This window comes from Diceros bicornis, chromosome X, assembly GCF_020826845.1.
Source record: "Diceros bicornis minor isolate mBicDic1 chromosome X, mDicBic1.mat.cur, whole genome shotgun sequence".
Lineage (NCBI taxonomy): Eukaryota > Metazoa > Chordata > Mammalia > Perissodactyla > Rhinocerotidae > Diceros > Diceros bicornis.
The window spans coordinates 124,378,815-124,404,542 of record NC_080781.1 but is presented as its reverse complement, the minus strand read 5'-3'; the positions used below and the strand labels follow the sequence as shown (position 1 = coordinate 124,404,542).

The following is a 25,728-nucleotide window of genomic DNA, read 5'->3' as shown; positions in this document are numbered from 1 at the left end:
TCTCTAGGCCTTGGTTGACTCATCCGTAAAATGAAGAGACTAGAGCAGGGATTGGTAATGCCTAACTGTTGGACACTTTCTAACTGGCCTGATTCCATCAGTTTCCACGGGGCAAAGCTTTGTATATTTAGCTGCTCAATTTGAGCCAGTGGGAAGACTAAAGAGGATTTTGGTAAGTTTTTTTTTCCCCCTATTGAGCAAATCTGACACTCCTAATGGAATTTCCATGAGTTACAGTAAGTGACACACATGACTCTGGCCATCCTACTCTTTTACCGACTGCATTGTATTTCTGTAAACATTGGACTTCAAGTAAGGTTGTAAATATTTCCCATCTATCACGAACCTTTTTACTCTCCCTCATAGAGCCTATTTGATTTGGGGCCTGTTATCAGAGAGCCCAGGAAGGACACTCAGGATAGTTCAAGGAAGGGAGGTATGTGGAAAGCGCTTCCTTGCTTGGGTGTCTCAGCGGCTCATCATAGAGCTTGGAGGTTACCGAGTTGCACCTGGGGGTGGAGAAGGAAGTGGGCCACCAGGAAAGGCTAGTCTGTGAGGCCCGGATTCCCGCCCGAGGCTCTGGCAGTGGCCCGCAGCAGGCCAGGCGCCGGCAGCCCTGGGCTAGGGACTGAACCAGGCGGCAGCAGCATGCGCAGTGTGGCCGCCGCCGCTACACCGCGGCTTCTGTTGCTGCCACGGCTACCCGGGCTGCCGCCGCTGCTGCTGCTGCTGCTGCTCTGCCCTGCGCCGCTGTCACTTCCAGTTCCTACTTCAGCGATCCAGGTCCGGGTCATTGCTTCCCCACCGCTGGCCGGGTCCCTCCAGGCCGCTCTCTCTCTCGGGCTCTGGCTCTGGGCAGGAGGGGGCCCGCGCGGGCAGCTGAGCGGGGTCCGGAGGAGCCGCGAAGGCAGGTTCCCTGGGCAGCCGCTCCCCGCCCGCCGCCGCCGCCCCGCGCGCCCTGCCCAGCTTGCCGCCAGCGCACCCAGCGGGACGCGTCTCCCGCACCCCGCCGTCGGCCCGCGGTCCTCCGCCCGCCGAGCGGCAAGGCTCTGGAAGCAAGAACTTGGAGGCAAGAATCTAGCTTCCCTTTAGATAAAAAAAAAAAAAAAAAAAAGAAAGGCATTAAAAAAAAAAATCCCTGGACTGGAAAGGTTGCGGGCGCGGCACGGAGTTTGGAGACGGGCGCCCCCTCCTCGCCCGCGTCCAGGAGCAAAGTTGCAGCCGCCCCTCCCCGCCCGGGCGAGCCGAGCCCAGCTCTCCAGTTTCGCCCTGGTGGCGGCCGCGCTCGGGGCAGGGTCCCAGCTCCGGCTGGGTTGAAGGGTTCCCGCAGCCTTGGCACAGGCTCGCCGCCCGCTCGCCGGCCCCGTGACTCGGGAGGGCGAGCCGCTTCCAGGAGGCGGTGGCGGCGCGGCTGGAGTGAGCGAGCAGTCGGAGGACAAGCGGGCAGCGGCCGAGCCAGGTGACCTGCCTGGGGGCAACGGGTCAGGGGAAGGGGAGAGCGCGAGGGCCGGGGGTGGTGCTGAAGGACCCCCGTTGGAGAGGAGCCGCCCTTCCTCCCCCTGCTGTGGCTCCCAGCCCCAGCCGCGGGGTCCGTTCTCTGCCAGGGCCTCACAGTGCACTGAGATCCCGGGTGCCGGGAGGGGGGCGGGGGCCGCGGGCGCAGAGCGAGGACGCGCCAAACTTAGGGGCGAGTTGTCCGGCTCTGCCCGCAAGGTTTGCATCAGACCGGATTCCTTCTTTCCCCCGGAACCAGGGCAGGGGTCAACAGTACTATTTTTGATACTAATTTGATGCCCCCCCACCATCCCTGGCATCCGTACATTTGGGGATATTTTCGGTGTTGAGTACACAGGTCTGTCGCAGGAATGGTTTGTGGATGGGGAAAGACTTGTACTCTACAAGATATTTCAACGTGCCCATAGTTAATTTCGAGTTTTCATTTTCCAGTCATTTAGGAACCCAACAGGTATTTGAGCTATTTTATTTCTTAGCTCTAGAGTGGAGAGCCCTTAAGTTTCTCTCTCTCTTCAAAAATCTTATATTTTTATTTTCGGTTCGTTATTGTTTTTGGATATAAGGGTGACTCATATGATTTTTTTTCTTGTCTTAATGTGTAGTGAGAGTAAAGGTAAAGGAATATATTTTTCTATGCAACTATGTATATTTTTGTCAATAAAACGATGTAAACCAAAAACCATAACAGAATAGGATAAATTTCAGTTGCTATTCTGTAAAGTATTAAATTTTGAAGCAAAATTCTAAGATCCAAGCCGCTTTTCTAACTTATATTTGCCTGGAAACCCCACAATTTGTCCTTGAACTTCCTATCTTAATTTTGACATTGCCCATGGTAAGAGGAGCTCCGATGACATCATTTTCTCCAGCCACAGTTCTGGTGTTCCGTGACTGAGAGCACCTCTCTCCAAAACATAAGGCCTGGGCCTGCCCTTGTACTTCAGCTGAGGCATTTCCAAGGATTTCTCTTAAGCAAAGTATTTTGCTACATGCCAGGCAGTGCTGCAGTCCCTTCTTACATAAGCCAGCCTCAGGCTGATGTAGTCTCTGGTGTGCTTGGAGCAGTTAATATCAGCGAGTTCTCAGTCTTCGAGAGTGGTGGTGGTTGGTGATTCGAGTTTGGAACAAAGTAAATTTCCAGCTGGTATTCTCATCTTGCATTTCTTTGCTGCTTAATTTTTTGGAATGCCTACTACTTATCTTATCTGAAACTCGCTGTGCCCTTGTAAGGGATGTAGGAGAGATGGCATTACTTTCATTTGACAGAAAAACAGAAAAGTGTAGTTAACCAAAGTCATACAGCTTACCAGTGAAAGCAACAAAACTCTAACCTGGATCTCCTGCTCTCAGCCCAGGGTTTTGCTTTGTTTGTTTGTTTGTTCTTACTAAAACATGATATTTTATACAAAAGTGTTTCATTTGGCACATTTTATGGATGGTATGTCTTCCAAGCTACTAACACAGGGCTGGCAATATTCTTAGGCGTGAGGACAGGAGAAAGCTTTCCAAAGGAGGGTCTGTGGTTTATATTTACCTACAGTCTGCCTCCTCTCCATTCATCTTCGGGAATAGCAGGTGCTGAACAGAGTCAGTGACTAGAGCCCAGAAATGTCCGATGTTCGTTTGACATCATTAGAGTCTGAGTATAATATTACTTCAGTCTTTACAAAGAAACTCATTCAGGAGGAGAAATTGGAGAGCGTGAGTTCTGTTCGTTTACAGCAATCTGTTCATCACTGTCCTTAGGGACTTAGACGCAAAGGAAGAAAATAAATTGAGTACCTACCATTTCTCAAACACCTACTACGTCCTAGGTACTGTGCTGGGTGCTTTATTTAGTCCTCACAACAATACTGGGAGGGAGGTGGTAGCGTGCCCATTATACAGCGGTGGAAACTGAGGTTTGGGGATCATCCAGACAAATGCCCCATGCTGCCAGTGCAAAACAGACCAGAATGTCATCACTGATGTACCTTACTCCAGAACTCGTTCCCTTTGCCATGTGCCAGGCCGTACCCCCAAAGGAATTATTGATAAATCAGGAACACCTAGCCCCTTGGTTTTCAGACAAGGCTGTGCATTAGAGCCACCTGGGGTGCTTTTAAAAAATACAAATGTTGGAGTCCCCTCCACTGAGCTTCTGGGTTAACTGGTTTGCAGTGAGGCCCAAGCCTCCTTGGTATTTCTTTTTTTTTTTTTCTAATGTTGAAGTAAACTTTATGTTGAAGTATAACATGAATTCAGGAAATTGCACAAATCCAAAGTATATAGTTTGATGAATCTTTACAAATTGAACACATCCATATAATCAGCACACTAATTAAGAGACAACGTTATCAGCATCCAGAAGCCACCCTCGTGCCGCTTCCCAGTCACTACCCCTCACCAACAAGCACCACTGCCGTGACTTTTAAGACAATAGATTTGTTTGCTGTTGGGCTGGCCCCGTGGCATAGCGGTTAAGTGCGCGCACTCCGCTGCTGGCAGCCCGGGGTTCAGATCCCAGGCGCGCACGGAGGTACCGCTTGTCAGGCCATGCTGTGGCGGCATCCCACATAAAGTTGGAGGAAGATCAGCACGGATGTTAGCCCAGGGCCAGGCTTCCTCAGCAAAAAGAGGAGGATTGGCATGGATGTTAGCTCAGGGCTGATCTTCCTCACAAAAAAAAAAAAAAAGATTCGTCTGTTCTGGTTTGGTACTTTACATGAGTGGATGGAATCATGCAGTATGTACTCATTTGTATCAGGTTTCTTTCACTCAGGGTGATATTTGTACAAGTCACCCATGTTGTGGTGGATACTGGTGGTTCTTTTTTATTGCTAGTAGTATTCCATCATGTGGATGTACCATATTTTGTTTATCCATTCACCTGTTGATGGACATCTGGGTTGTTTCCAGTTTGGGGTTGCTATGGACAATGCTACTATGAATATCCTTGTGTATGTCTCCTGGTGCACATTTCTGTTGAGTTTATACATAGGAATGGAACTACTGGATCATAGGGTATGTATATGTTCAGCTTGAGTAGATACCGCCCAACAGTTTTCCAGAGTGGCCAGGTTTTGTTATTATTTTGTTTTGAAAGCTTCCCAAGTGATTCTAATGTGCAGCCAGAGTTGAGAACCATTTCCCTAGTTTATCTAGACTTCAGCAATCTAGCAATCTCCTGTGTCTACCACCTAGCTGAGAACCATAAAGAAAGATACCAGCTTCCTCCTCATCCTAGGATCTTGTAGAAAATCTTCTCTGCTGGATTGGGCAGATATCGTCCATTTTCCCATAATCCCTTGTGCCAAACTACCTTTATGCTGCCCGCCCACTCTCACTATGGTAATCTGTGGACACATTTCTCTCTCTACTCATCTTGGAACTTCTCAAAGGCAGGAACCAGAGCTTGATCATCCTTATAACTCCAACACTCAGTACAGAATGTGTCACATAGCAGATGCTCAATAAATGTTTATTAAATAAATGATTGATAGAGTGATTGAATGGTCAGAGAAGGTCTGGGCTGCAAAAGAGAAGCCCCATCTTTGCACTAAGACTTATGCACTTTATTTCTAGGAGACTGCCTCAGGCCTTCACTCAGAGCCTAATTACTTCTACTTATCCAAGCATGTTGGAATTATGGGTAATTTGGTTGCTCATCCCAAAACAGATTAGAAACAGCAAATTAGATTAGGTGAGATAAGGTATGTGGAAGCACTTTGTGAACTGGAAAAACAGCATCTAAATAGAAAGTTGTGATAAAGGGAGAAGAGGCCACTGCTGTCGATTAGATACTCTGGCAATGGCAGAAAGATTGTATATGTATGTATAACATGGAAGAAATGAAATCAACGGCACATCAGGAAAGGAGACAGAAAAACTATAAAAAGCGGACCCCCAAACATATAACCATCTGAGGCCTTTCCATGTGGGATCAGGCAACTTAACCGTGCCAAGTGGTTTAGTGGCTAGAATTTGTGACTTTCCCTGCCTTGGGCTGGGTTTGATTCCTGGTCAGAGAAACCTTTGTTCTTGAGAAGTAGGATAGTAGTGCAGTGGCTAACAGCTGGGCTTTGGACTTGAACTGACCTGGGTTAGCCACTTGTTAGGTGTGTGCTAGCTTCCTTGGTGATAGTGGTAGGAAATATTAGGTATATGCTACTTTATTAGTAGTGGGTATATGCTATCTCTTAGCGTTAAATGACAGAAAGCAAGTAAAGCACTTAGCACAGTGCCTGGCATTGAGTAAACTCTCAATAAGACCTAGTTCCTAATTGGAATTTTCATATATCCCAGTAGACTAGTGTTCACAAATGGTAATATTGCATTTTCAAAAAAAGTTCACTCAGTTCAGTTATGTTAAGCAAACCTCATTTAAGAAGTGAGTCATGCTTTGTAGCAAGATTTCCTTTTGAAATCTTAACATTAAAAAAAACCTTGGATACAGGAAAGGGTAAACTGTGGGCTCTGTGGAATGATGGCTTCTCCAAGCGTTCTGAGTCTTTACACTAGTTACCTTGAGAATTTAGACAGGGGTGAAACTTAAAACAGGAAACACAAAATCCAGCCATCTTGTTTCTCAGTTCCCAGCTTTATTTGGCAGAGACCGCTTGTTTTTGGAAAAACGTTTTAAAAAAATAAAGTCAAAGGTAAAATCTGCCCCATACTCAACACCCCTCTTTCAAAGGCAAAGTTGAATGTTTCTGGGAATTTGAGATGGCTAGCCATGGCAGGCTTCGCCTCCGTGTTCAGGTTTAACAGCAGAAATGAATCCTTTCAACATTATTAACATCTTTCACTCACTAATTGAAGTGCTTTTTTCTGGACTTGAAGTTCTCAGTGCCTCGCATCATAGAAAATGATTCGAATTTAGACTAGAGTGTGTTGAAATGTGTTTAAAATTAGTTATATGCCATATTTAATTTGTTTATATATTTTATTTGAAAGGCTACATAAAGACAGTTGAAATTTCAGTGATATTGTAGCCCAACGATATCCATAGAACAGAGACTGGGATTTTTATCTGTAATTTCTGACAATATACGTGTAATCTTACGAGTTTTGTGAACTGGTTATAAAAGTTCATGGCAAGTCTCCAACTTATTGTCTTGCTGTTGTTCTCAATGCTTAGAGTGGCCAGTTTTTAACTGCTGAAAATGATTTGTATATGGTTTCCTTTATAACAACTCAGGACTAGAAATATGTTTGGGGTTCTAGTTCTACAGAGGAACTGGAGAAGACAAAGCAACTTCTTTTTTTTTTTTTTTTAATTTTTGTTTATTGCAGTAACATTGGTTTATAACATTGTAAAAATTTCAGGTGTACATCATTGTACTTCTATTTCTGCATAGATTACATCATGTTCACCACCAAAATACTAATTACAACCCAGCACCACACACATGTACCGAATTATCCCTTTCACCCTCCTCCCTCCCCCCTTCCCCTCTGGTAACCACCAATCCAATCTCTGTCCCTATGTGTTTGTTTATTGTTGTTATTATCTACTACTTAATGAAGGAAATTATACGGTATTTGACCTTCTCCCTCTGACTTATTTCACGACAAAGCAACTTCTTTAGCTACCATTTTGTGTGCTAATAATAGAAACAGTTTGGATGGATTCCTCTTGGAATTGAAAAATCAGGAAAGTTTTTCACTCTTTTCTAGTCTATGCATGAACTAGAAAAATGTGAAAAAAGAATATTTTCAGTTTCTCATGTTCACCTGGATGAAATAGTTTAATCTTTGTATCTTCTAAAAGAAACATATTTATTTTATAATTACAAGAGCTTGAAATTTAAAAACACACCCCAGAGCAAGATGCTTATTGTTTTATTAAATGAAACAATTCAACAAATTTTTTTTTGCTCTTGAGGATGACTGACAAAAACATTCCCTCTTGCCCCCAGGAAATAAGTAATAAACCTGTTGCACTGGGCGTAGTTGAGGGGGAAAATCAAAATGAATTGCCTCTATACGAAAAAACACAGTATGTAATACTTAAAAAGAAAAAGTCATTTCTTAATTGGGTTAAATGCATATTGGTAATACCAAAAGGACTGCATTTTGTTAGACAATTTGATCGATTGCATCTTCCTGACATGAGATGTAAAAGTTATCTTGTTTTAAATCTAACTTGCTCTAATTTGGTTTTAATGCTGATTCTAATCCAGGCTGTTTCTGGGGGCAACAGAGCACAATATAGCTCTTCATTAAAACCAATCTGGGGCTGGCCCGGTGGCGCAACCGGTTAGGTGCGCGCGCTCCACTGCGGTGGCCCGGGGTTCGCCAGTTTGGATCCCGGGCGCGCACCGATGCACTGCTTGGCAAGCCATGCTGCATATAAGGTGGAGGAAGATGGATACGGATGTTAGCCCAGGGCCAGTCTTCCTGGGCAACAAAAGAGGAGGATTGGCAGATGTTAGCACAGGGCTGATCTCCTCACACACACAAAAACAAACAAACAAAACAAAACACCATCTTGGCCAGCTATCCCCTACTCCAGCCCCATTCTCATTTGGTCATACGTTATCACTGAGGCGGCCCCCAGGGATCAGTCTGAGAGGTGAAGACGTTGCCAGCATAGCATAAGGTATGCAGAGCCATTGGTGATGACACTGGAGTTAGTACCAAAAGGAAGTGTAAGATCTGGCCTTTGAATTGCAAATGAAGTAGTGTGAGGGCACTTGCCAGTTTCTTAGGGCCTTTGCTTACTAACTTTTTAGAGGGATATGTCCACTCGGTCCAGAAGCTGCTCCATATCTGCATTTCACCATTGACATTGCCACTTCCTCTGCTGTCATCTGCAAGAAAGACTTATGACACTAGACATCTGGCTGATTAGCTCCAGGCTTTGTCATACTCTGGCAAACTGCACCCTACCAGCCAGAGGGGTGTATGGGTTCAGAGATGTGGATCATCCGAAACAGCCTATAGTCACGTGTCACTTCTATTTGACTTCTGGCAGAAGATTTACCTTCCTAATTAAGTTCTGCTTAGACAAACAGAGTAAAATCCTAGCTTTATACTTTCTTGGGGACTTGAATATTATTACAGAGATCAGACATGTCAATTGAGGGATTGAATAGGGCAATAGGGAAAAGAAGGAATTAAATTAAGGTGAGATGAAATGCAGCAGTTTGCAAAGCAGTGAGGTGCAAACTGTGATTAAGGACTTGTCTCACCCTAAACAATAACATACAGGTTTCCCTACCCCTTAGAAGTGTGGACATTATTTTAAGAAGCATCTTTAAGATGTCAAGCTCTTAACATCTTTTATGAAGAGCCTGGCCTGTGAAGCAAGCCTGAACACTAAGGAACATTCCATCTTGTAATTTGTCTGTTCTTCGTGGCTAGGTCTCCAGCAAACTAGGGATATTAACCAATAATTTCTGAGAAATGCATGCGAACTAAGAGAATGCAGTATTTTACTAACAACAGAAATTTAACCACTTCTTTAAGGAAATGTATGTTGTGATAGTGGAAATGAGCATTTGTACTGTAATATAACCAGTTTGCATTCTTTGAAGATAGGATGGTGTTTGGGAATGTGTTATGGATGGGGGACAATTTTGATTTGGGATTAAAAAATCACCTTCAAGGAAAGACAACAGAATGGACAGCAATCGTTTAACAGTTGGTGTACCTGTGAGTGACTTCTTTATTTGCCGGATTTTGTATAGTGTCCTTTTTATTTCTTATCTTTTTTTTGTGTGTGTGTGAGGAAGATCAGCCCTGAGCTAACATCCAATGCCAATCCTCCTCTTTTTGCTGAGGAACATTTGCCCTGGGCTAACATCCAATGCCAATCCTCCTCTTTTTGCTGAGGAAGATTGGCCCTGGGCTGACATCCATGCCCATCCTCCTCTGCTTTATATGAGACACTGCCACAGCATGGCTTGACAAGTGGTGTGTGAGTGTGCACCCAGGAGCCGAACCTCTGAACCCCGGGCTGCCGAAGCGGAGCGCGTGCACTTAACCGCTACACCACCGGGCCAGCAGCTATTTCTCATCTTAAAACAAGGTTATGTATTAGTGCCTGGCATATATCAGGTGTTCAGGAAATATTTATTGAATGGATAATGAATGGATGCATTTTTAAAAACTTATTTTAGATAAATTGTATATCTAAGAGTCTATATATAGATTATCAAGAGTTGACTTTTATTCATAGAAATGACTCTTTAGTAGATGAAAATAAGGATAGAAAGAAAGCTAGGTCTCCCCTAATACAATGTTACTCAGTTTCTTTATGCCAAGCTAGAGTACCTGTTTCATGTTTTTTAAAAATTAAAAAAAAGAAAATTAAAAGTATGAGAGATTGGGTCCCATAATGTCATGTGGAAGACCTTCTCTGCTTTTCCAATTCTCAGATCGCATCTTATTTTTTTTTTAATTTATTTATTTTTCCCCCAAAGCCCCAGTAGATAGTTGTATGTCATAGTTGCACATCCTTCTAGTTGCTGTATGTGGGACGCGGCCTCAGCATGGCCAGAGAAGCGGTGCATCGGAGCGCGCCCGGGATCCGAACCCCAGGCCACCAGTAGCAGAGCGCGAGCACTTAACTGCTAAGCCACCCGGCCGGCTGGCATCTTATTTCTTATGTTACCCAAACTCTCTCAATTTGATTAGGTTTTCAAGGTGTGAGACTCGCACATTGGGACCCTGTAACTCTGATTCTCCAAAGTGATCCCAGGCAGTAACTTCACTTCCTTTTGGTGAGGTGAATGCTTTGTCAGCATTCTTCACTTCTCTGAATCATATTCTTCAAAAAGAAGAATCTATTTTACCAAATGATGTAAAATATATGAGCCCTGATTTATCAAGTTCTACCAGAAAAAAATGCCTTCTCCCTGTCTTTCCTTCTGGGGAAGGCATGTCAAAAGGACAAGTGTTTCTGGTGTAAGAAATATCTGTCTAGGGCCGGCCCCGTGGCTTAGCGGTTGAGTGCGCACGCTCCGCTACTGGCGGCCCGGGATCGGGTCCGGGCGCACACCGACGCACTGCTTCTCTGGCCATGCTGAGGCTGCGTCCCACATACAGCAACTAGAAGGATGTGCAACTATGACATACAACTATCTACTGGGGCTTTGGGGGAAAAATAAATAAATAAAATTATTAAAAAAAAATCTGTCTAAATTTTAGGTTGAAAGGAAAGACTAACAGTCAGCAAGTACTTGCTCACTGTCTATATGGTGAGTGCCGTGTCTAGCACTGTGGGAAGAGGCAGCATGTATATAGGAAATAATGGATTTAACAGTGTACAGCAGGGTATGGCGAGGCATCCAAGTTAGTGGTTCCAGAGTTTAGAGCATAATACAGAGCTCAGAAGAAGAGAAGCCCACTGTGTACCGAGGTGGAGTGTTTGGGGAAGATCTCACGGAGGGGAGTGATGCAGGATGGGCCCTGAAGGACAGCTAGGATTCAAATGGTTGAGGGAACTTTTTCTTTCTTTCTTTCTTTCTTTTTTGCTGAGGAAGATTGGCTCTGAGCTAACACCTGTTGCCAATCTTCCTCTTTTTGCTTGAGGAAGAGTGGCTCTGAGCTAACATCTGTGCCCATCTTCCTCTATTTTGTATGTGGGACACTGCTGCAGTGTAGCTTGATGAGTGGTGTAGGTCTGCACCCGGGATCTGAACCTGCAAACCCTGGGCCGCCGAAGCGGAGTGCACCAAACTTAACCATGTGCCACCGGGCCGGCCCCTGAGGGAACTTTTGCATAAGGAGAAGTGTACATATCAGACAGAGGCACAGTGAAGAAAGTGAAGGATTCTGGGGCATACAAGGAGATGATGGTGAGAAATGGTGGGCTTCCTAGGGTGAGGCCAGCTTGACAAGCAATTTGAATGCTAGCCTGAAGAGTGTGGACTTGACCTTGTAGGCAGTTCTAGGCTGGGTTCCATTAGACTGAGAGACATGGATGTTAACTGAAAGCACCATTTCTGATGTCTCTGATATCAGAGCTCCCGAACGCCCACCTTACCGTGTTTGAATTGTTTCCTAGGTGCGAATCTTGTTTGGGATCAGATGGAGGAAAAGTAATTAGTTAATCGATTGATTGATGTTTGTTAGACATTGATAGGCATCTCTGAAAATGACATGCTTTTGAAAAAGTGACTCACATATAGACATAAGCAAAGAGTGCCAAAAGTCTTTGCCAAACGTATTGTTGAAGGTGATCTCTAAAGAAAGAAAATGGTAGAAACTCGGGCACAACATCCTTCCCACCCGATTAGCTGGTGTAAGAGGGACTTTGGGCATGTGATCTGTAGTCTTTCAAATTGCCTGTCACCCCTTCTTGCTTCTGGTGTGTTACTTTGCCATATTTTGCCATGTCCTGCTGTGCTCTGTGTGACTTGGATCCTGCCTTAGAGCAGGGTATGAACGGGTAAAGTGTGGCTAGTAGTGTTTGTCATTTAAGTTATTTTACAATAAACAGTTCAGAAAATATAGCCGATTCCAGCAAAGCAGTGAAGTCCCACAGTTCTTTCCAGCTTCCCTTCTCTATGCCCTCATGGTGCTTAAGTCATGGTGCTTTGGGAGGAGATTTAAAAGGAACCTGCACTACCTGAGACAGGCCAGCAATTGTGGACTTCGCCCATACTCAGCACACAACTCAGTGAAATCCACAGCCGTGGATTTTGAAGTACCTTTGCTCACCTCACAGTCCCAGGGCTTAAGTTTGCAAATGAGTACAGGTGTATGTTATTTTAAATAATAGATGTTTCCTGGAAAGTCACATGGAAATGTATTTTTTCTTCCTTAATGATATTTCTTTTTGACTTTACTGTAATTTCAACAGTGCTTTTTCTTCAATTATGATTAATCATCTATTGACAAGAGCTTCTGGCAAGAGCTTCTAAACTTTCAGTAATTCATCAAATATTTATTGAGCACCTACTATGTGACAGGCACTCTTCTAGACACTGAGGATACAGAAGTGAAAAAGTTTTTTAAAAACTGGCTTCATAGGGCTTGCATTCTAGGCACAATTTGTATTTAAGTTTCCCTGACAGTACATCCTGTCGATCAGTCAGTGAATGATTATTTGTTGTGTCTCATATATGTCAAATACTGGACCAGGGCCGTTGAGCAATTTGGACTTCAAAGAGTCTGCCTTCTAATTGGAAATTGGGCTAATCTTATCACCCACAGAATAAAGGGAATATTACAGTGGTAGGTGATTGAGGGCTTTGGTGTGCAGCATCTATGCAGACTGTAAGGCTTAGCTGTTCAGAAGAAATAAACATGAGGGTAAGTCAGTGGAGGACTTTATGGAAAGCAGCAGATGAAACTGCCGGATGAGCTGCTGCTTAAAGCAACCTGCAGTGGCTACTTTTTTTATTGCCCTCCTCCCGCCCTAATCATTGTGTGAGGCTCATTTAACACCAGTCTCTCCTGTGCATGGAATTCATAGTGAAGCAGTTGCTTCTGTTAGGCTCTCAGGCTCCAACCCTAAATCATAGGAAAAGCAGGGCTGCGGGAGCCCTATCTTCACAGGTGAGTCTCCTCCTTAACTGCCTGGACTGTTAAACAGGCAGGAGCTGTTGACTATTGCAATTTCTACATATATTGTCATAGTCTTTATACATATCACTTGATTCTCACACCATGAGAAATTCTAAAATAAATAGTACTCCAGTGTGTAGGGTACTCCAGTGTGTAGGGTATTTTTTCATCCTTTCTATTGAAAGGACAAAGTAAAAGTATAAAGAATGTTGGACGTTGATTTGGGAACACATATTCAGGCATTCTTCAATATAAAAACGGATTATTTTCCAAAAGTTCTTTTGTAAGTTATTGTTAGGAACCCAGAAAACATTTTCCTATAGAAACAGGGTTCTGCAGGGTGATTATGTTTTCTGGCTGGCCCACAACAGCCTGTTTACTAACTAATGTGGCTAAACTGTAGAACTCACAGAGATTAAGTGGCAGGTGTGACACTATGTCTCTGGGAAAATGTGTTCCGCATTCCAATTTGGAACACTTGGAAATAAGTCCCCTTCTCTGAAGAGGTGGGAGTGAGGGGCTTGGGGAGGACACCCCCAGGTCTGGCACATGGACACTCCAGCAGCTGAGGCATCACGCATCAACCTCAACCCCTCAAAACTGGAAGCCAGTGTGGCTCCTGCAAAGGCTCTAGTGACAGGAGCACAGGAAGAGGGGCAAGGGGGCAGGCCACAATGGCTGGCTGGTTGAGTGACAGCTGCTTCTAGGCCTCCTGCTTCCTGTTCTTGTCTTGGCAAGCACTATTGACAAGAGAGATTTCATCTTTTCCTTTCCTTCATGCCTACTCTCTTTTTGGTGAGATTATCCCAAGCCAGTGGTTTTCTCTCTCTCTTTTTAATCCTTTGACTGTTCCCACCAAGATGCCTGTATCATTCCTCCTCTTTCCTGAACACTTAATACTCAACTGAAGATAAATGTCTGTTATGGAGAAAGTGGTTTTCCCTTAAAGGAGTGCTAAGAAGGAAGAATGGAGATCATAAGGTGTGATACGTTGATGTTGGTGATGCTGAGGAGGCCATCAGAAAGTGGATTTGGTGACTTTGCAATGCAGTGTGAGCAGTGAGGAACTATGCTCAGATCGTTGCTCCTATTGTAGGAGCTCTATGGAGCTGAACTTCCTGGCTCTGGATTCTATGAGGTCCGAGTAATCTAGAAGCCCATATTAGTTATGTAAAGTAACTCTATATAAATCTACAGAGACAGAAGAACATAGATGATTAAAGCCGTCCACAATCACAGTCCAAGTCCCACTAGGCGTGGCAGCAAGATAGAGCCAGAATTTATAACTAGATCCTTTTTAAAATGAAATTTTGAAAAAATCAACTTATAAACAGGTAATAATTATGGTAGGCTGCAATACCTCAGACTCCCTTTGCTTTGATTCCATACTATCCAACAAATTTCTAATGGTAATTTGGCTAACCATGTAGATTTCTCTATTGAGAGAGAGTGATCTGGCCATAAAATGGGAGTATCCAGTCCTCTTAATGGTTCATTTTTTTAGTAAAAATTATTAAGTTGGCATTTTGGTTTATGCCTTGGCATTTTGTGAACTTGGTTAGTGTGACTTCATTCTCAAGAGCCTTGAGAATTGAAGACCAGATTCTGGACCTTGGGGACCTAGGCAAGATGCTGCCTTTGAGAGCCCCTCAGATGATGGGCCAGCAGGCCTTTCACTGTGCTCTTTGGGTCAAAGACATCTCTCACTTTCCAGACGGGAAACAGAGCCACGGAAAAGGGGTGTTGCTTCTCTAAGGTCCTCACAACTGCTCAGCAGTGACAGACCTGGGATTGGAGTTAAGGTCTTCTGACCCTCACACCAGTGTTCTTTTCAATACACCGATGTTACTGCAGTTACATGCACAAGTCAGATCTTGTTCCCTAAATTGCTGAAATGGAGCGAAAGGAAGGAAATAAGAGAGGAGTAGAGAGCAGGCTTTGCTCTCTTAAGTTTGCTCCATAGCAAACAGGAACAGTTATTATTTAAAACGAGGCAGTGTACAAATGCCATCCACTGTATTCTAGTAAGTGGAATACTAGTGGCTGAGTCCAATTTCTGAGCTAAGAGCATTATTTGTTGCTGACTTTGTGATGCTTTTAGTAGGAGCTATGTGGAAGCATCCCAGGTCGTGTTCACAGAGCCAGGAACGGTGCCACCCGGTGAAATATGACTAAGCAGCTCAGATTTGCTTGCTCTGTCACACTATATAATGACATTTCCTCCAAAGTTCAGGGGTTAACAGAGGCAGCGTGCTCAGCTGTGAGAATTAGAGAATGTGATTCAAGATGGGTTAATTTAAGATTTTATCCAACAAGAACAATAAGAACAAAGGAGAGATGGAATGTTCCTAAAATACTTGGAATGTTTTTTTTCTTTAAGATTGGCCCTGAGCTAACATCTGCTGCCAATCTTCCTCCTTTTTTTCCCCCTTTTTTCTCCCCAAAGCCCCAGTAGATAGTTGTATGTCATAGTTGCACATCCTTCTAGTTGCTGTATGTGGGACGCTGCCTCAGCATGGCTTGATGAGTGGTGCATAGGTCCGAGCCCAAGATCCAAACCAGTGAACCCCAGGGCGCCAAAGTGGAGAGCATGAACTTAACTGCTGCGCCACTGGGCAGCCCTCTTTTTTTTTTTTTTAAATGGGACTAAAACATAAGCTATGTCCATGTGGTTCCACCGAATCACTTGCTTTTCAGATGATTAGATTTTAACAGTTGAGTGATGGAGCCTATTGTGATCGCCTCAAACCCTAAATTAAGTTTAAATGGAAGTTGATTAAGTGGTGCTGAAGCTACATGACATTAGCAACATTACCCAGTTCTGAACTAGTATACAGTATGTCTTCTTCCCTTAGCAAGGGTGTGGCTAGGGCTGTGACTGGTTAACTCAGGTGGTTAGAGCACGATGCCAAGGAATGGTTTAGCTTGGTCCTATAACCACGTGCTGGACCCCCACCCACCCAACACCTCACAAATATGGATGGTGGCTCACAAGGTGGAACCAGCTGAACAAATAGGAGTAACTCAGTGCAGCCCTTCCCCGCTTCTGCACGACCAGGTGCCTGCTGGGGCGGGGCTGCCCCTTGAAATGATAAGCACAGCACAGGAGCTAGGCAAGGCCCCTGCGGAGACAGTCTTGTCATAAGGGAGATTTTCCCTTGGCCACGATTAGTTGAATTAGTCATCTTAGAGGTTGTAACAAACTTGCTGCGATGGTACAGATGCTGCTTGTATTGACAGCAGCAAGGGATTTCTTTTTGTGTACAAATCCATGGATTTCTTTTTCATTTTTTTCAATGTCTCATGAAAACATAAAGTATGCACACAGGGCTAAAATGCCCCTCAGAGCACTTTCTTATATATTTTTATTGGTTCCATCCTTTCTTACTTTGTGACTTAACTATTCTGAGTCTCAGTTTACTCATCTATAAAATGGGGGAAATAATTGTACCCACATTACAGGCTTGCTGGGAGAATCCAGTGCAATGAATGGATATATATAATCTCTAAGCCTGGTGTCAGCACATAGCACATAGCAATGGCTCAGTACATCAGTAAATTGTAGCTATAAGATTATCAGGGGAATAGAACAAGGGGTTGGGGGAATTTCTTCTCATGTGCTTCCTTGCTTTTGTCAATTTAGGGAAAATGTCATAAAATAGCATACATGTTGAAACTGAAAACTACTCCAAAAGGGTCTATTTGTAAATCCATAAAAATATTAACTTCTGTGCAGTTTATACTGGCAGATCCCCAACAGTTCAGAATTAACACCTGGTGTTTAGTGGGTGGAAAATAGGTTTTTCTGTCATTGGGGATATCCAAAATGGAAAAATGTGGGGAAACATTTAAAAATTAAATGCCTCGTCTGATTTCAGCTGCTGGTGTAGGGTTGGACCTTAGACTGGCTATATATAAATATTTTTAAAAAGTCTTTAATGACGTTTAGTCCCTGTGTCCCCTATTGCTTACCCAGAGTAGAGTAAATGTTTTGTTGTTGTTATACTTGAACGTTACCTCATCCTATTGCAGGAGTGGGACCTTGAAACCATCTAGCAGTAGTCTAAGAAGCAATCCTTTCTTTCGTGTCTGCGTGACAGTAGTGGTAAACGGAGGGAGGGAATCCTGCTGTTCCTCTGACCTTCACAGATCCAACTGGAACTAACCAGCTAATTTCTGGACCAAAATAGATATAAAGCAAGTTCAGCCAATCTGGGCCTCAGTTTCATACCAGAGACACTAAACAGGCTAGTGAGGCTTGCACAGAGTACTAGAAGATGAGTGTCATCATGACTTTGTATTGGAAAAAGTGCTTTGCAGATAGAAAAGGGGAATTTGTTCTCCATTTTGTATGTATAAGTGATTGGGATTAGTCCTAGGCAAATGGCTTGTACTGTAATCTACTTTTCCTTGTTCTCCTCACACCCTCTCCACGTTAGGGGATTCTCTCTTGCTTTGTCCCAGTTGCGTGCCAGTACCCTTAGTTTTTTTCCACATCATCATCATCTCTAAACTTGGTCTCAGACCTCTCATTTCCACCAAGGTATAAAAGACTGATAACAGCTGAAAGTGTTGCACTCTCTCCGAATAACATTTCCATTTTAGTAGGGGACCAATCTCAAGTGCATGGAAGAAAGGTCTGGGATAGAATTTTCAATATCATTCAGTTTGAGGCTAAGAAGGGTGTGGTGCAGTGGAGGGTGTTCATGGTTATATCTAATCTTCCATTCGCTCTGAAATCATAACCCTTAGGCAGTGCCTTCTCTACTAATCCCTAGAGGCCTCTTTCAACTCCTTCCTGGGTAGTTCCCAGTGCTACAGCATTGGCTTGCAGTGAGAAGAACAGGGTCCATGGGTAAACTCTACTGTATTGGGGTTTTCTAAAGAGGGAACTGTGTATAGTTCAGGCAACTTCCCTCAAGCAGATACAATGACTCTGTTAGTGCACGTTTCATTTTCTGATCAGTGTGTTTGTTCTCAAATTCAGTCAACTAGCAGTACGAGTGAATAATGCCAGTGTTGCCACTTATAGGCAGTTGATTCACCTGGAAAAGGAGCAACAGAAAAACAAAGGAAGAGGGTTTTATCACAGCTTTTGCTCTCATGCTTTATTCTGCTAAAGTTTACTTCTGCTTATAATTTTAGACTCTACCCATCTCCACCACACCTACCCAACAAATGCATTTACATGAACACACATATTCACATTCCCATTAGGAATTACGGGCTAAAAACAATTGAATTTTTTGCTTTGTTACCATTTTGGCATACATTGACACTTTCCCATTGATCAGTTCTAAGGGAGATTCTATAAGTCTGGAATCCCCTGGGATGCTAGATCCTCTCTCCAGGGTCTATCGCATCTTGTTCACCCAGGCTTTGGCAAATGAAAACAAAATGCCTATCAATTTATTTCTGGAAAACTTTGAATTTTACATTGTAGCATTGAGAAACATATTTGGATCGTAGTGTCATTTAACTTGAGTAATAGTAATATTGGCGTTACCCCTTTACTAACAGTAAATTAGCATCTAATTTTTGGATGTGATTGGGCTCTTCAGTTGTTTTAATGACTAAAAACATTCATTGATTAAATGAATAAGCAGAGTTGTGAATCCCAGAATAGGCAGACTTCTGTAGGCTCACATTTGCATATGTTATCTATATTGACACCTTCCCTAAATTTGAAAAAAAAATAGATACTATGTATTTTCATTCTAGAGACAGATTTTAGGTTTTCAAGAATATGTGCACAAAGAAGATAAAATTTTGTCTTGACGTGGCTCCCAGAAAACAGCAGATTAGAAATGGAACAAATGGCTCTACCTAATGGGAAGACAGATCCTTCACAATCTTAGGCCCATTACCAATCATGTCCTACATGAAAAGGTACATTTTATGCCCATCACCACATTTGGGAAAAAAATGCAAACTTCTGGACATCCTGGAATGAAATGTTTTTAGAAGGTGCATTTCCACCCAGAAGGTGGGCATCTGCTTGCCTAGATATATCTATATAGACATATATATGTACATCATTGGCTGGCAGATTAATAGATTGTGCCAGTGCTTAAGAATACTTCTACTTTCAAATATAAATATATGAGACTAGAAGAAGTCTCAATACATTTTAATACATTGAATACATTTTAAAATTAACAATTAAATTGTATTTAAAACAACAACTGGTATCCTCACTAGGGACACTGGCGTATCAGAATGCTGGTTGAGACTGCAAAGTGGAATATTGTATTTATTTAATGTTTTGTTGCTGACAGTTGAGTAGCATCAGGAAGGCCAGAGGTCATGTTGGGAAAGTCACCTAAGGTCAGGAAGAACTTATAGGCTCAGGCAAAGGTTCAAATCCACGAAGACGAGCTGAGGGGGCAAGGTCAAACAGCAGAAACCAGGAGCTGAGGCTGTGGGCAAAAGGTGGACCTGGGCAACATACAGTTGGAATGCCAGGGAGTTGGGATCTAGTGGGTGGCAGCAGGGAGGGCAGGGAGCAGAGAGAAAGGTAGTCCTGACAGTGCCCCTACTGAGTACAGTGAATAAACTGTACAGATGAAAATGTGTTACAAAAGCTCCACTTCCTTCTTTGTGGAGTGTTAAGGACATTCTGTAGGTGATGGGCACTAACTGTAAGCCATGCACACGAGTTTCCTGTAACCGGGCTGAGAGTATTGATATGTTCAGGTCAGAAGAGGGTCTGAGTGTGCACCGTGCATTTCCTGGTGGGCCCTGCCTTCTCAGCTTGGCTCTCATTTCCCATTACTGCTTGGCTCTGACTCACTGATAGCCCGCCACATGTCATTAGGCAGCTCAGCTGCTGCTTTCATTTCTCCCAAAGGTATACAGAGGTTTGGGTCTTGGCTTTTACATTTTTTTCTCCTGAGAGCTGGAGGAAGTGGCCTTTTGATAGCTTGGTTTGTTGTCGTGAATACTTACAGTGTCTTACAGTTTCAATTTCTTTTCTCATAGGTGTTTGATCCTGATGACCTTTATTCAGGGGTCAATTTCTCCAAGGTTCTGAGCACTCTTTTAGCTGTCAACAAAGCAACAGAAGGTAAGCAGGGCTTGTGATTTATGAGTTCTGGGTGTCATGGTGGGATGCGTGTGTTTCTGATTTCGCTAGGAGCCGACTATGGCCAGGATTGTTCGATTGGTGCAAATTTCTCCCCTCCCCCCAAATAAACCCCAATGGTGTCAAATGCTTTAATTTTTCATGGTTTAGGATTTAAACATATCTGTTACAGGTGTTATTATAATGTCCTTAATATAATGTTGAGAACCGAGGAACTATTTCATTCAAAGCTATTGAACAGGCAATTGAGTACAGCAAGACAGAAAATAAAAAAAAGACCAGTTCCCTTTTTCATAAAGTTTACAAAATAGAGCCATTACTTCCCTTTCCCCACCAGAGACATATTTTTCTCATAGTTTTCTGTATGTCTTTGTCCATGTAAAGGAAACCCTCAGTATCCTTGCACTGGAAATGAAACCTCAGGTTCATAGTGAGTGAAAAGAATGTCTTTTATTTAAATGTTTAATACCCATCACATTGGAGGTATTAAATATCAATCCTAGTAAATACGAAGAAAACAATGATAACCTTGGAGTCTAACTTCACTCCTTCTGTGATAGAGTATCTTACCTATAGCTGGGCAGTAATAACCATAGTTAAAATGCTTTGAGCCCTTACCGTGGTCTAGGCTATCCTAAGAGCCATAGGTGGTCTCATTCAATCTTCAAAACCACCCTGGCTGTAGGTATTATTATTGGGTCCGTATTAAGGATGAGGAAAGTCAGACCACAGTTGCCCAACTAGAAAGTAAGTGGCAGGGCTGAGATTCAAACCCACATCTGACTGGCTCCAGAGCCCTTATGCCCAAACACGGGTCTTGCTGCTCAAACTGTTGGAGAGTCAACAGGCTGCGTGCCCAGCACTGCCAGGTGCCACAAAGGAAGTGTAAGATATGGTCCCCACCCTTGAGAAAATTACCGCCTATTTAGGGAGACTCAACTTACCCACGTGAAACAATTAGAGAACAAGAGCAGACAATATAATCAAGTGCCAAACAGGATGGAGCATCTAGGAAGCTATCAAGTAATTATAGTTTTAGTCAAAAGAGCTATATATAATAGCAATACGTGTAAAAATACTTCTCCGAAGTTGTTCTTTTGCTATTTGGAAAAAAATGCTTTTGAGCTATTGCAAGGCGTATAGCAGAAAGTACAGCTAATTCAAGTAACTATATTTAACACACATGACAACTATCCAGTTCTGGGCAGGGAGGATCGTATAATTCTAACATTATGCCATACAAATTATACGTTCCTTTGCCAAACTCTCCTAGCAAGTTTTACAGTCTCTTTCCTTGCCACAGATATTTATAAAACACAAGGAGGTGAAAGTTAAAACCCACAGCATCAAGGAAATTACTTGGATACTGAGCTCGTCGCCTAGGGAATGTTTGGGCTTTAGACTTTTGCAGTTTATATCTTTTAAAAATAAATGGAGAGGAAAAGAACCCTCATTTGAATTTGTCAAGAAGCCAGCTCCTCTCTTTAGTACACTCTCAGCATAGTGAAAACATCCAGCTCAGCGCTGGTCTGATCGAATTACACAAGGTTTCAAGGAAGAGAAGACTCTTGAGTTTGATTTTTTTAAAAATTATTCTAGTATCAAGAGTGCATCTTTCCCAGACACACATTCTCTCTCTCATTCTCATTCTACCCCCCCACCCCCCCGCCCCCCAGGCTCAGGGGAGATTTTGCATCATATATGCCACACATACTGTTAACATGTGAGGAAGAAAAGAACCACTCAGTTATGGGCCAAAAAACAAAGAGAGAAATTTGAAATATTTCAAAGTAATAAGAGCCACAAACAGCTGTTTGGTACCCAATATAGTTCTGCCTTGGATAACAGGGCATACTGTTGCAACTGGTTCAGGAGAGAAGGGTTGTAGGGAAATGGGTTAAGAGAAAATGTGGTTCTGTCGCTGTTTTTCATTCTACTGGAGAGCAATGGCCAGTAAGGTTAAGAAAAAGAAGTTGGCCACCAAAAAGGGAGGGGGAATGAACTACACTTGGCATGTTCATGATGATAACAGTTAGAATTATGGCCAGGTTGCCTTTGATAATGCCCCACGAAAGATAATGTTACGTTGTAGATGTTTTTCCGACATGAGTGGTTCCCTTTACCATGCCTTTTCCTCTTTTCACAGATCAGCTGTCAGAAAGACCATGTGGACGTTCCTCTTCTCTTAGTGCTGCTAATAGTTCTCAGACAAACCCACAGGGAGCAGTTTCTAGCACAGCTCCAGGGCTGCAAAGGCAGTCAAAGCCAGTGGTAAGTATAGTCCTCAATTCCCCTTGCCTGTTTTAAAATCCATAAAATTAGATCAATATCCTGGTTGCATCTCTATATGTGGTGAGATAGTCATCCTGTTTGTTGGGGACCGAGAAAACTAATTTTAAACCTAGCGCCAATTCAGGCTGGCCCGCTGAAGCAGATCAAAGGCTTGTGGGGCAGAGAGTCAGAAAATGGGGTTGAAGCCCCAAAGTCCTGTCCCTTCCTAGAATTGAGCAAGTTGTTTAACTGAGAATGCCATGCAAACGTAAGTCATTGTCACTACTTCCTGATGGCAGTTTGCTGTTATTTCCCCTATCCCTCTGTTTATTAGGAGAACTAAGTAGGCAACCAATATAGATTACTTGCTATCATCATCATTATTGTCATTTTATTTTTCTCTTTGCATTCTTATTGAGCCTATGATGAGCTCCTACATTGGAATAGCCCAGTTATCTTTGCATTTGGTCTTAAGGGGAGCTTTTATTTGGGAGGAACCGCCCCCATCTTCTGCTCTTTTGAGACTTTTTTCCTTGTCAAAAGCCACCCACGTGCTTTAAGCCATCATGAGCTATTACTTCCAAAGCACTTGAATTACTTCCACAGCACTTAACCTTTGAGATCACAGATCCCTTTGAGAAGCTGATGAACACTGCAGTTGCACACCCCTTGGACCCTCTCAAATAGTATGCAAAATCTCCTGTGTATGAACTTATGAGTATGTGTTTTACGTAAATCTCCATTGTGCTCAACAGCTTCTCAAATGGGCCTGTGACAGGTTAAGAACTCCTGATTTAGGTAACTATGGGGTATTTGATCTTTGCATATGACTAAGTCTTAGCCAATTTAAGATATTCTTAGTAACTGGGAGGTGGGAGGCAGATTTTATGAGAGTAGGTTAGAAGCTAATCTTGGTCATATAGTTATGTAAGACTATGTCTGTGTGTTGGGTAGAGGCAGGAGAGAAGAGTTTACCATTCTACTTTGTTTTCTGGCTCATTTAAATAAGTATCTTTAGATAATTGGTGGGGGGAGAGGGAAATGAAAGCTTTGACTCCCTCTAAAATTCACATTCTCACAAATGCAGAAGTTTGCATACAGTTTCGAAGGGTTTATTAATCCCCCCTGAGGCCTATCCATGTTACACCCGCTCCTAAATTAAAAACTCAAGACTGAGATGGATCTGGGGTTTTATCCTTGGTCACTTCACTTTATTTGCCTAAATTCATATCATTTCTGCCCCTGCCTCATTTAGATGAGCACTTAATCTGGTGTGACTTTTGTTTCTCTAGGAGATGACGGAAAATGGAAGTCACCAGTTGATAGTAAAGGCAAGATTCAACTTTAAACAGACTAATGAAGATGAATTGTCAGTCTGTAAAGGGGACATCATTTATGTCACTAGAGTTGAAGAAGGAGGCTGGTGGGAAGGCACATTAAATGGGAGAACAGGCTGGTTCCCTAGTAATTATGTCCGAGAAATTAAATCCAGTGGTAAGTGAATCTTTTAACAGCTGTTTTGAATGTGACTTTTGTACTTTCTTGGTATTCTTGCTGAAAATCTTGTAGTTTGAATTGGTTAACAGAAACTGTTTGTACCTGTATGTGTATGTCAAAAATAAGACTAGAACAGAACTGGGAAAAATCTGTGATTAGATATTTTGAAACGAAGTTGTATTTAGATTACATCGAGGCAGCAAAAAACTAAAAAAGCAAAAGAATTCAAAGCTCAGACAACTGTTCCACCTTAACTATGTCTCCTTCTGTTTACTAATTCTAGCCCATGTAATAGAGTACATAGTCCTTCCTGCTACTCTAAGAATCACCATGGCAGAGTACAATCATAAGAGAGGCCATGTGCTAACTTCCTTTTTTTAGCCCTAAGCTCTTTAAGCAGACCTAAGTCTAAATGCCTCAGAGATGTGTACAAGAAATAAAAGTCATAGGACTGCAGGAAGCTGTCTGGCTGCTTTGATTCTGAATAAGATTGCCTATATCTCATTGCATGCTGCAAACTGCTTATCCTTTTTCATAATGATATCCAGAGAATGAAATCTAATCGCTCTTCTGTAGTCTTTTTAGAGCTTTCTTAGTTATCTTACTTGCCTTTTATTATTTAAGAAAGTAGGACTCGCTTATATTACCAAAAAACCCCTGATATATAAAATGATGTTCAGTTGTTCGCATTATTATATCTCTTCACTTTTCAAAAATATTTAACCAAGGGCTCCTTTGCGTACTTAATTCTTCAGTGCGTTTTTTTTTTTTTTTTTGGTGAGGAAGACTGGCCCTGAGCTAATATCTGTTGCCAATCTTGCTCTTTTTGCTTGAGGAAGATTGTTGCTGAGCTAACATCTGTGCCATTCTTCCTCTATTTTGTATATGGGATGGCGCCACAGCATGGCTTGAGCGGTGTGTAGGTCCACACCCGGTATCCGAACCTGCAAACCCTGGGCCACCGAAGCAGAGTGCATGAACTTAACCACTATGCCACCGGGCAGGCCCCCTCAGTGCATTTTTTCTTTTGTAGATGTCTTTATTGCCTTTTTAATGCCTCAAAATTAAGGCTAGTAATTAATAAAATTATAGGCTCACTGTAAATAAAACATTACAGAAATATATAATATAGATAATAAAAATTCCCCTCTCCTTCATCCTCTCCCCCAGATAACCACTGTTAGGAGCTTTTCCCTAAAGCATTTAAGATAAAATTTAGTTTGCACACTTTTCTGTGTTGTGTGTTGGGTTAATGGGGGACATCTTTAACGGAATAAATATTTACTAACAGGTTTATAATTGTATATGTTTGTGTAGACTTCTTAGCATTTTTTATCACTGAGGATCAAGAAGTTTCTGTTGAGCCCCGAAGTATTTTTATAGGCCTTGCCTGGAATTTCCTTAGTTTTGATGATTTTCACAGCCGATTTTTACTGCTTGCTACATCTTTGGATTGGTATAATCTGGTTGTTAGGATCTCTAAACAATTTTCCAGATTCACTCTAACTTTGTTCCCTGATTCAGTGCCTTCATCTGCAAAACTAAAAGGAGCAGCACTTGCTGTCTTGCTTGGGAATCCCAAGCATTGTTGAGGGGATGGGGAAAGTGGACAGACAGCACGCCCTCGTTATAGTGTCCCTCACTGAGATGCCTTGTGGCTCAGTCTGGCCACTCCCTTGTAAATTGCCCCGGGCTGTTTGTCCTGGTCTTTGGATCCTTCAAGTTTCTCCTATATTCTTTTTTTTTGTGTGTGTGTGTGTGTGAGGAGATCAGCCGTATGCTAACATCTGCCAATCCTCCTCTTTTTTTTTTTTTTTTTTTGCTGAGGAAAACTGGCCCTGGGCTAACATCCGTGGCCTTCT

The 25,728-nt window shown here is 42.7% G+C and overlaps 1 protein-coding gene across 4 annotated transcripts in view; it reads left to right on the top strand.

Moving 5' to 3' along the window:
• Window positions 1-25,728, top strand: part of ARHGEF6 (Rac/Cdc42 guanine nucleotide exchange factor 6) — a 105,181-nt gene that overhangs the window by 7,544 nt on the left and 71,909 nt on the right. For all 4 annotated transcript variants that reach the window (XM_058536840.1, XM_058536842.1, XM_058536841.1 and 1 more), the window contains exons 3-5: window positions 19,996-20,080; window positions 22,245-22,369; window positions 23,662-23,863. In XM_058536840.1, coding sequence (XP_058392823.1) covers window positions 19,996-20,080; window positions 22,245-22,369; window positions 23,662-23,863 — 412 coding nt within the window. The remainder of the gene's footprint in view (window positions 1-19,995; window positions 20,081-22,244; window positions 22,370-23,661; window positions 23,864-25,728) is intronic.